The sequence below is a fragment of the Cariama cristata genome, unplaced genomic scaffold (assembly GCF_000690535.1).
Source record: "Cariama cristata isolate BGI_N322 unplaced genomic scaffold, ASM69053v1 scaffold865, whole genome shotgun sequence".
In the NCBI taxonomy this organism is placed as follows: Eukaryota; Metazoa; Chordata; class Aves; order Cariamiformes; family Cariamidae; genus Cariama; species Cariama cristata.
In genome coordinates, this window is record NW_009619067.1 from 277,100 (window position 1) to 289,278 (window position 12,179).

Below are 12,179 nucleotides of genomic sequence, written 5' to 3' on the forward strand. Positions count from 1 at the left end.
AATTAAATCATTTATCTTTGAAAATATTCCAAACAGCATGCTACATACCGAGATGGTGATTTTATTTTCTTGTTTTCTACTGTCTTTTCTGTTCTTAAAGCATAAAAAAACCTAAACATGATTCTGTGCTATGGAAGTTACTTAAGTTGATTTGCCACAGATGCTGCAGGCATTTGGCACTACTTCCTTTTAAGGTCTGACCCTAGTTCCCTGCTTTTAATGACGAAACAGAACATATCCTGTTAAATCCAGCTCATGCCTATCATCAATATCATTACATGTTTACTATTGTTTCCAGTAGTGAAGTCTTGCATATTGTGTCTCTGGAGAAGGACGTGGCATTTAGAAGTATAATACTAGTTTGTATAGTTAGGATTATATTGCCTTCAGGACCTCTCTCTTCAAAAGTGGCTACAAAAGTTAGCTGTGAGCTCAACTTATTTGGAGTTAATTTCCATTTTCTGCAAGAACGATTTTAATATAAGGATTTTAAAAACAGCTGTTCTTCATTTAGAAGAATCAGTCATAATCTTGTAGTCTACATGCCCTTATTATTATCTGCCTTTCTTTCTCAGTTAATATCTAATAATATTTTTTTCTGTTATTTCACAATATTATGCAATGTTTGATGAAAGTGTTGTTTCTGTAGCTCCTCTTGTCTGTGAGTTCCTGATAGACAGTATATGGAATAGATGCCACTCTAGTAGATTCTTGCCTGCTACCTGTCTATATAACTGCCTCGTTTCCATTCTCAGCTGAAAGCATATTGTGTGCCTTGCCCATATCTTTCGTATTTGTTGGTCTATGTTAACTTAGTTTTGTAAATCTGTGAACATCAGTACGTGCTGCATTGAATAGTATGAAACATGAAATATCTGAACTGTAGAATACATATACTTACTGGCAGAGAGTGAAATTTGTAGTGAAAAATGAAAATTAAGCTATCCAGTAATGCTCAAAATAGTTGATTTTGTTACTTTATGCAAGAACATTTTAATGGTTTGATTTTACATGTGGTCTCTGAAAATGACATTTTGCTGTTCATGCAGCTTTATAACAATTGAAATACAAGATATTGACAATTACTTCTTGGAAAAACACTACTTATGAGCTTTTATAATGTTTTATATAAATATGTGATGTGCATCAATTGAATTTAATAATATTCTTGTTCTAGCAATGATTTTTAATAGATACTTGGCTAAAGTAGTGTCATAGGATTAACTTCTGCACAACTCCGTAATCTACTCCAAAAATGTTAGGAACTTCAAAGTAATTGTTCTATAGTCATTTTTATTAAAATGATAGCCCTCTGCACATTGTTTTAGTCTCAGTATTCTATTAAGTTTTACAGGTAAGGAAGGCCTTTATATGTTATGTCTGATATGGTTGTCTTATGCGGTGGTTAAATATACTTTTCTCTGCAATTCAGCTCAGTCAAGAAGCATATTTCAAAGTATCTGCTAGCAAGAATTTGAGAATACCTCCACATATATTTCATTATTGTTTCCATGATTTTCTCTTAAGAATATAATTTTGAGAAAAAATTGAATATGGTGAAAAATTGACATTTGGGGAGTATTGTATGGCTCTGCATTTTTCTTCTCTGCCAGAAGCCATGATATCATGCCTTGATATTCAGCCAAATTATGCAATATTCATTTGTTAGTTTTTGCTTGTGATATTGTGGTTATTGGTTGCAAACTAGGAACTAGGACTGAAAAATGATAGAATAGCTGCTCCGTCTCCCAGTTTCCTGTATACTTTTATAGTAGTAGACTGTCCCAGGCAAAATGTTAGATTTTTCTCTGTTCTGTCTTTAAAACTCTTTCCTTTTTCCTGCTATTTTAACATTGCTTTCTGTTAATTCACACTAACACTGACTAAAACAACTACATAAATCACAAGAATGTGTACTTAGATTCAAATGATGCAGCTGAGATTCAAGTCTTGTTTTAATTCAGGGTGAAAACTAATTTTCATCTTAAAGCTTCTATATAGGAGAACACTTAAAGGAATCATTAGTTTTCCTTTTCCAAGATGTAATTTACTGGCTACTTGAAAACAGAAAAAAAAAAAAACCCAACAATAAAAATGTCCCTATAATGCTCCAGCATAATATTGCAGAGTTATATATAGAACAAAAGCAGTACCATAAAGCAGCAGTTATTTTATAGTTGATCTTTAGCCCAGAGTTACAGGTTTATTTTATAAAATTCCTCCAGTTCTATTGTTGTCTTGGAATGTGTGTTGATTTTTTGTTTTCTTCCCTCACCCTGTTCATCATTTATCATTGTTCATAGAAAAGCCCAACTTCTGCTTTCATGAGAAAGACCCTGGAATCTGCCGAGGCTATTTTTCCAGGTATTTCTATAACAAAGAGACAAAGCTATGTGAAGTATTCAAGTATGGTGGGTGCCTAGGAAACCAGAACAACTTCAAGAATTTGGAGGAATGCCAGACTACCTGCCAAGGCAACTGTAAGTTGTCCTCATTACTCTTTTGTAAACAATGTTGTGTTTTGAAGGTATTTTGCATGGAAAAAAAGGCAGCTTAGGGTACCCTGAGGTGGCAATAATTTATATGTGAAATTAGCAGGAACTACATGTATTTTTAAATAAAAATTAAAAAATGAAAAATATAAACTAAAAACATGGCAGGTACTATTAATTTTAATGCATATTACAGGACTCCTACTTTTTTACTTTTCTCATGATAGTTAATCTAAAATCTGCCAGCTACTTGGCTTTATAATATCATAAAATGCTAATATATATTTTTTAACCTCTATATCTGAACACACTCTTTTCAAACCAAGTCTTGTAATGAAAAGAGGTGCCAAGATAGGAATTTCTGGTTTTGCTGTTTCCTTATTGTGCATTGCTTGCTTCCTACCAAAGAATCATGGGAAACCTGTCCCTCACTTCTGAATGATTTGACTGTGCAGTTTAGGCTACAAAAAGCCATTTAGACTGACCATAGATCATTCATCCACTTCCTCTTTGTACTAGTTCCTATGAATTGTTCTATATCAGAATACAATAACCTTCAGAACTCCTCTTCCCTTCACAAAGTACTTCATTTTATTCATAGTGTGAATGCACTTTCCTACCCAGAGCCTCCAGACCCTTCTGTCTTGCTTGTCTCTAGCAGGCCTTTTTCCAGGACTGTTTCATGATCTGTCATTTTGGTAAGGGGAATTTGAGCTTTTTCACAGTTAGAGTAGGAAAGACCCACTATGGTTCTTTTTTAAAGATGATGATTTGTTTGGGTTTTTTTTTTTAAAAAACAAAGATATAGAACCATGTGCTTTTTGCCTACCTTTGCTGAAGCATATTTTTCTGGGCTCTGATTCTGCTTTTGCTTTCTGGACTGAAAGTTGCAGAATGCTTTTTTTTTTTTTTCTGATTTTAATCTGAAATAACAGCTCCATGTAAATTCGTATGAACACCCAAGAAGAAAGAGAGGATTAGGGGCCATTGCCATGGTTTAAACAGATAGAGTTTTTATCTTAGTGATATTGAATCATTGATACCACTTGTTTTTTGTGTTTTTTTCCTTATTGTTTTCCTTTTGTTTTTCCAATTTATTGCTAATTGTTCCAGCTGAAGAGCATCCTAACACTGTGAACAGTAGTTCCCCAGTGGAAGAACCCAACCAGTTCCCTGGGACTTTTGGTAAGAATTTGCTTTTGCTATTTATAGTTACCCTTTTTTAATGCAGACACTCCTTGACTTGTCCACTCATTTTTCCATTTATTTCAAGATATGTATGTTAGTTGAAACACGTAAGCACAGTGAATTCAGTGACATTAAAACTAGCTTCATAGCCATTTTCTTGTCAGTGATACATATTTTGAAAAAGACTCACAATTGCAAATGTTAGAATGTCTGCTAGCAATATAAAAATAATCTTACCAAACCATGTTTGATTTAAATCTTACATTGGTAAAATTAAAGAAGAAAAACAAGACCATCCCAAAGATGCCTCAGCACATCAGTTTCCTATGCCTGTAGGACTCAAAGAAATGCTGCATTTTAGTGGTATTAATACTGACATGGATTAAAGCAAATGGGTATCTATCATAGCTTATTTCCAGAGCTTTGTCATTTCTAGATAACTTGTCACTTACTGTTTCACCTTTTTTTTTTTTTCCTTTTAGTAAATTTGTTACCAACTACTCCAAATGAGAAGTCCAACACTCTGAACGGTAGTTCCCCAAAGGAGGAGCGTAACCAGTTTCCCATTTTTTTTGGTAAGAATTCACTTTTGCAGTTCTTAGCTCTCAGTCTTTTATATGCGCTCTGGATTTCTTTTCCATTTCCACCATTTTCCAATGCATCTGAGACTAAAGAATGGCCTTCCATCTATGTGATTTGATAATCAAAATGATAATCTGATAAGCAGAGACAGTCAAAGCAAAGAAATATATTGCTACTTACAGATCTTCCATAAGTATCAGAAAGTGGAAGACTGGCCACATCTTGGCATCTTCTGAAAGTCTTCTGAAGGTCTGATAAATACAAAAAGAGCAAGAGCAGTGATGCAGAGGGGTTTTTTGGTCAAAATTAATATTTTTGTGGGGATCTAATTGGCAGCTGATTTAAAGACCCTTTTAACCATTAAAAAGGGAACATATTTGGACTTTGGAATGTGGCACAGTATATTTATCATAATACATTTTTATTTTCACTAAGGCCATATTAAACTCAGTTCTTGTTTTGAGTATAATCAAAGTGAATGTGAATTCATTTTGTGTCTGTTTCAAGGTATTTTGGCACTACGTAGTATCATGCAGAAGAGAATCTGGACCTTTACTGTTGAGGGCTAGGTTTTAACCATTTCTGCAGTTGGACACTGTCTACTATAGATTGCTGGTACTTGCTCATGTTGTAAAGGGTGACTGAATTTGAGGCATGTCATTTTTATAATCCACAGTTATGCAAGAGGAAACAAGAAACAGTTGGAAAAAGCCTGAGCGTTCTTACCAAGTATTTCTGTTATTTTTTTGCATTTACACTTACTTGTACTTTTGGGGATTGAGTGATGGCTTACAGATTCATTAAGGTGTTTGCATTTTATATGATCTGTAAGATAATGAGCATGTAGGATAATATTCCTGTGCTCTTTGCTTAGAATAGTATGTCTAATAAAGCTTGAATAGGTGTTATATTCTATTTTTTTGCCTGCTCTGTGATCCACATGTACTGTTGAGTTGAGGTAGGTTTCTGTGATAGCTGGATTGTTTGTTTACCACATACAAAGCAAATACACTGTTATTAAAATGACTGAATATAAAACAGTAAAGCTTTTGGCAACTTATTTTATTGAAAAATATTTGAATGATTTAAAACCTGGTAATAAGTCTAGGGACACAAGAGCATACACATTCCCTGAAGGTTTTTACTCATATTATGAATCCCCAAATCTCCAAAACAACTAACCTATACAGGCAAAGGGGTGTGATTCACTATGTTTTATCAGAGGAAATGGAAGGGTTCTTGGTTGTGTCAGCAATAGTGAATTTTCTGGTAGGGCAGATTTTGGGAGGGAGAGGTGAGGGTAAGAGAAAAAGAAGACTTGAAGATTGGTGGAAGAAAGAGTCGGGGAACAAGTGTGGGTGGAGTCAGTGTAGCTGAATGGGTCAGGTGAGAAACGTGACCTCGGAAGGACCAGTGCATTTCAGTGGAAAGTCTGAAGACCCCACAGGTTCAACTTCTTCCCTACTATATAACCTTTGTCTGTCTGGCACTAGCCTGCCTCATGCAGCCATCTGCTGCTATTATGTTTATCAGCCTGTACCTACCAGGTTGCTGGGATGGGCTAAAATCCTGTACTTTTGTGCAATCCCACTATAGCGGGAGGAAAAGGTAGGGCCAAAACTGACAGCTGGTTTCTTCACAAAGATCTGGAGAGCATAGCCTCCATTCCTGGTGTTTCTAGAGGTAGAGATGTAAACTGAAGTTGTAAGGTAGAGCCACCTCACACAAACATGTGCTGTAACTCCCCGTCGCCCTCAGTGAGGGACAAGAATCTGGCTGTGCACATAAGAAGTCAGGATGGACTGCTTGGGATGGAGTGGCTGATGCCCATCTTCTCAGACATAGGCAAAGTAGCTGGTCTGCCACTGTAACATCTATTTTACATGTATATTGGCTTGGCTATGTGTCTTCTCTTTTTTAAATACATGACCACCATTAAAAAATTTTTTTGCAAAGAGTTGTCTCTTATAGAACGCCTTACCTCACAACTGAAATGCTATTTCATCCTGATTTCAAGAAAAAATACGTATTATTGGTGATAAGTATAACTCTGTAATGATATCAAATTAATATATTTCCAACAAAGTTCTAGATCTATAGAAAATTAAACTCTTCTATGGCCAAACAAAACAAACGGGTTTTTTTCTGCATATAAAGATGAAACTTCTAGCGCTATCTCTCAGCAATGAACTTTCTGCAGACAGTTAAGATTGTTCTGGTATTACTCTGCTACAAGATCTAAAATAACTTTTGTTCTAGGAAAATTAGAAGAAAGTGAAGCTGAGAATCAAACTTTTCATTTTAAGATTATACCAAGTGATCTATGGTAGGAAATTACAAGTGCTATACTCTACATTTGATTTGTGCCAAATGTGGGATGCAGGATCAAAAGTCAGTTTTCAACTCAGCAAATATGGAATGGCACACAGAGGCAGTTCCTGTTATTGCTTCTCAAAGTTAGGGCTGTATCTTTTGCTGATATAAATTGACACAGTTCTATTCGCTATAATAGATCTGCACCAATTTGTACCTATAGAGTACCGTCAAGTGCAAATGACTCGTTATTTTTGTAATAGCTTGTCTACTTGAAGATTCTTTTATTTTCTCTTTGCTGCAACCAGAAATGAGATACTGAAGTCTGCATATATCAAAAACCTGGCAGTAAATCTGAAGCTTCATGAATGTCACACACCCGTGTTTAGTGAACGAGAATGCAGGAAGCATTGTTTCTCATCCAGCTCACCAAGATCATTTCAAACTTCTTTTGTGCTGTGATCAATTAACATCTCGCTGTCACACAACCCTGGCTAAGCCTGAGGGATAATGATTATTGTTGCAATGCAGGGTTGGGATTATATTTGATAAATACGAGTCTATATCTCAATATGCATGTTTCAGAGATTCTGAAGTATGATCACATCATCTGTTCACACCACAGATGGGAGTGTCTGAGATTCAAGAAAAGGCTGTATTATAAGAATTAAATCTTAAACCATACATTTTTAAAGATTGTTTAGGTAGCAGTGAAGTGTAAGATACCACAGTCTCTCTATAGGTAAGAACAATAGCCTTTTACCTACTGCTTATTTCACATAGTTAGTTTACCTATTTTTTCAGAAACAAAATATCAAATGTTGCAGTTTTGGGTCTTATTCTCTCACCAAAACAAAATCAGTCCAAACATCTGCATCATCAAGAAAAAGAAGTAACAGAAAGATAAGATAACAGAAAAATCTACACTGTATTTTGCTGTTGTAAGGCCTGAAACCCATTTGAGAAGTTCCTGCAGGGCTAGCGGCAGGAGTTCCAGTTCCCAAGCTCCACTTGAGATGGGTTCCAAGGTCTAATGTCCTTCAAAAGTTTTTTGATGGAATTGGCATGTTTCTTAGGAACATTTTGTATTGGCATTTTCCAGAAAACTTTACACCTGGAAATGTTTGACTAACTCAGCTTGGAAGCTTTCATCTATCCTTTGCCTATATGAATTGTAAATTTTTTCCCATGCCTGATTTACATCGCATGACCTGACTTATGTTGCATATTTTTGGCAAATAATATACATATGAAATCCAAGTTTATGAGCTTGCTATTGGATATTTAAAACCTGCTTAAATCAGATATTTTGGATAAACAGAATAGCATGAACACAAGGGTGAAGCCAGAGTCTTAAGGCTTGCTACTGTCAATGTAAATAACTGCTTGATTTCTCTAGAAATTGCATCAAAGGTCATAGACTGGGCCAAGCAGTTGCATGTATAAAAAAGTTAGAAAGCATTTAATGGCACTTATTAATTTTCACGTTCATATGATCCACTTGATGTGAACAAGTAACGAATAATGCCACTTGCACTGTGGGAAAAAAAATGGCTAAAATGTAGTTCAAATTGAGAAAAAAAGTAGAGTTAAAACCAGCATTTCTTTCTCAAGTTGCCTCCCAATAAAGTTGATATCTGTAATTCATAGACTTGTAATGAATAGATTGTGGAAAACAGTTCTGATTGTGGGACACATATTGCTATTTATTTTACTGTTTTCAGGGTGTACTCCGTCCTCTCTGTGTAGTTTTGTGGGTTGTGGGGTTTGCTTCTTTCTTTTTCTTTTTTTCCTCCATAGAAAAAGCAGGAGATAAAACATTTCAACAAATTTCAAAAAAATGAGATTGTAAAACCAAAACTTTTGAAAAAGAGAAACTCAAGAACAGGCATAATCTCTAATCTTACTGTGCTGTCATATGCATAAGTACAGCATTAGAAGCTGAGCCTGAACAGAGAAAACTTAACTGGATGTCACGCTCCCAGTGACTGCATTAACGTACTGGCTCACAGGCTTATAGATCGTCCTGCCAATAGAGATGTTGGGCTGGGCATGACACAGTACGTACTTGATGTTTACAGTAACTTAAAGTTAACAGGTCTGGTGGTGATCAGTACGTTAAAATCAGTTCATAATTTTTATGATCCTCAGCAGACAGGAAATTATAATAAATAATTTCATTTTTATTTTAATATACATTTGTTGAAAAAAAAAGACTACTATATGGCAAAATTAAGAGGTTTTCTTCATGGGCTGGTTGCTTCTGTGAGTGTAAAGCATATGCAGACATTTTGATGATGAACAGTAATAGGGTTTTGTATCTGGGGCATTTATCTGGCAATGATCTAGACAAAGAACAACATAATTTTTAGGAAGAGTACAAGAGAGATTCTGAATAACATTTGGATGCTACACTGCCAGTTGCATAATATGTACATAAGTAGTCTTTATTCACCAGTAACCACATCACTGGCTCCATGACTCCCCTAAAGCTTCCAGTCGTTCTGAGAACAGCTTGTTAGAGAGAGGGTGGTGAGGCAGTGGCACAGGTTGCCCAGAGAAGCTGTGGATGGCCCCTCCCCGGAAGGGTTTCACGGCTTTGAGCAACTTAGTCTAGTGGAAGGTGTCGCTGCCCATGGCAGGGGGGTTGGAACTAGATCATCTTTGAGGTCCCTTCCAACACAAACCATTCTATGATTCTATGAACTCCTTCATGAGGGGACTTTGGAGTCTTTCTAGAAAATTCTACATACCAGATAAGTAACTTACATTACAAAGTATATATTGAAATTCTGTTGTATAATTAATAAACCTATGCTGTTTGGTCCTTTCATCACTGGCAAGCCTTTCTGCTTTGTTCTTTTTAGGTTCAGAAATTATCAGGTTAAAATAGGTAAGCATTTTTTTAAAAAGTGTTGCTGAACATATGCTTTGAAAGCTAACATCCTCTCCAGTTAGAGAGAGATGAAATTAGTTCTAGGCACAAGAGCTCTCAGTTAGAGCAGTACCAAAAGCATTGAATTAGTTAATTTAACTACCATCTTCATTTTAAATAAAACAGTAGATTTAATATAAATTGTATCACATTGTGGGCTCTTACTCTGGATCCAGAGTGAACCTTACTCTTGCAGTAATGTCACAGTTATAAAAAGAAATTAAGTAGGGCTCATTTTATAACCTGAAAGTGACTTTAATCTATCTTGAAAAACTAAATCATGACTCAGTTTTTGCATTTCAGGATTCTTTTTGAACAGTATGATATTGCCAACACAGGTTCAAATATATTATTAATTTCATTTTGCTGTCTTTATCTTTCCATAAATCACAATTCTATTTCTTCTCCAGTAATTTGTCACACTTTTTCACCTTGCCAGTTCAGCTATTAGATTTGGCAGCTGAACCTTTTTCAGCAGGTGTCATATGTGTAAGACACATAAGATATAGCATAGGTTTTTTTGGATGTTTTCTTGCAAGCCTCTTGAACTACCCAAGTTGATGAATTAACTTCTTGCTTTTATCAACTCATCAGTTTCCCGCTTTTGTGACAACAGGATGTCTTCTGCTATGTTGTAACCCTAACAGAGGGTTATTCCTTGAAATTTTCACTTAGTTTTTCCTCTGAACTACTTCTACCTGGATTAGTAACTTCAAGGCGGCCATCTGACTAGCTTCATGTTTCCATTTATGCTTTCAGATCTCAACTATCTCAATTCCGCTGCTTCTTGAATGAAAATAAGGCTCCTTTAGGTCCCTCATAACTGATAATATAATGGCCCCTGTTCAGTTTCTTGCATTCTGTGCAGCAATTGTATCCATTCTAATTTTGTATGAGTCACTCCAGGGTGATAGATGATGGAGTTTCTCCAGGTTTGGGAATTCTGGCACGGATTTGCTTCTTGAACTTGTTCCAGTGCCCAGGTACTTTGGATACCTCAGGTTCATCTTCCAGTGTTTCAGTTCTCATACTCTCACTTGCAGCGACACTGAAGAAACAAACCATCAGCCTACTCCTTGAAATGGTAAAAAAGTAACAGCAGCACCAAAGCACCAGCATCTCAATCATTTTGTGCACTTATTCTTCACTTTCAGTCCTTTGTTATTTTGCAAATTACACGCTATTTCTTGATAATTGCTCAGTGTTTTCCAGTAGACTGACTTCTATCGCTTAGGTCAAGCTTTCTGTATTCATATGACAAACCAATATTAAGCTACTGAATCTTGCATTGGAAATGCTGGGTACTTCTGCCTTCTATTTGATTTCAGAATGTCTAGCAGTAATTACGAAAATCCAATTAATTAATTATCATAATTATTTACCATATTTTTTAAAGCTGTCCAAGTTTAATTTGTTTTACCTCACTTTCTATAAATACTTCACTTAAAACTGCTCTAATTGAGTTTGAATACTATCTCCTATCACAGAAATGGCAGATTTATCACTAAATATATCAGAAAAAAATCTTGCTTTCAGGTAAGCTTTTGATGAGTTTTGGAATTCAAAGAGAGAATAACATTTGCTGTGGTATTTTTTATAATCATAAAAAGAAAGATGCTTATCTAAAGTAGCCCGGATTTTCAGGATGACAGAACTAAGGTTGCCAGTAAATGTGATATAAATTTCCAAGTTCTGTGAGCTTCGAATCTCATATATAATATAAACTTAACAGAAAACTGGCAGACTGCAGTGTTGTCTCTAACCTTGTTTTTCTTGATATTTCTAGGACTGCCTCGTATCCCTTCATTTTGTATAACCCCTATGGACAGAGGACTTTGTAGAGCCAAAGAGTTAAGATTTTTCTACAACTACTCAACTGGAAGATGTCACCCGTTTAGCTACAGTGGTTGTGGTGGGAATGAAAACAATTTCACCTCCAGAAAGTCATGTTTGAAGATCTGCAAGAAAGGTATGAGAAGTGATACTGCCACAGACTATCATCAGAGGTAAATATTATGCAGGCTGAAACATTCTCGCAACTTTTGCAAGTAAGTATTGGCCTGATAAAATGTAGTAGTTGAAAATCTTAGAGAAGTGAAAATGGAAATCAGAGAGACACAGCTAGAGAAAGAAAAATGGACAATAAAACATAGTGTACAAGGACAGAAATAAGACAATTTGGCGTTGGTCGGGCATATGAAGACTTTAGGTAAGACAATGTTTTTGGTTTTTTTTAAGAATATTTCTTGAAAACAAGACTTGTCTCTCATTTCTGATAATCTTGGATTTGTTAGTCATGCAGCATCTAATCTTACTTTCTTCATTTTACCTTTAGGATTCAATAAAAAAAAAGGCGAAAGAAGATTAATAAAAATCAAGAAGAAAAGAAAGAAACAGTCAGTAAAGGCTCTGGGTGAGGAAATCATCCCCGAAAGAATACAACTTTGATTTTTATGAAAATGTGAAGTAAACTACTGTTCACCTGTGAATGAAAGCCTTTAATGTATGCCATTTAAATATATTTCCTGTAGTGATTGTTTTGATTACATATTAATAAGCTGCTTATATTTTTATTATGTATTCCTTATTCACATTAATAAACACTACCTTTTACTTTGATAAAGGCTCTTAGATTGTAGTTTTTATATAATTGTCAGAGCTGAAACAGG

At 35.3% G+C, this 12,179-nt stretch overlaps 1 protein-coding gene across 1 annotated transcript in view; it reads left to right on the top strand.

Annotated features, from left to right (window-relative positions):
* TFPI (tissue factor pathway inhibitor (lipoprotein-associated coagulation inhibitor)) overlaps positions 1-11,958 on the top strand; it is a 29,468-nt gene extending 17,510 nt beyond the window's left edge. Inside the window, exons 4-8 of the mRNA XM_009701091.1 lie at positions 2,304-2,478; positions 3,580-3,677; positions 4,163-4,255; positions 11,297-11,479; positions 11,846-11,958. Of these exons, the coding sequence (XP_009699393.1) occupies positions 2,304-2,478; positions 3,580-3,677; positions 4,163-4,255; positions 11,297-11,479; positions 11,846-11,958 (662 nt within the window). The remainder of the gene's footprint in view (positions 1-2,303; positions 2,479-3,579; positions 3,678-4,162; positions 4,256-11,296; positions 11,480-11,845) is intronic.
* Positions 11,959-12,179: the final 221 nt, after the last annotated feature.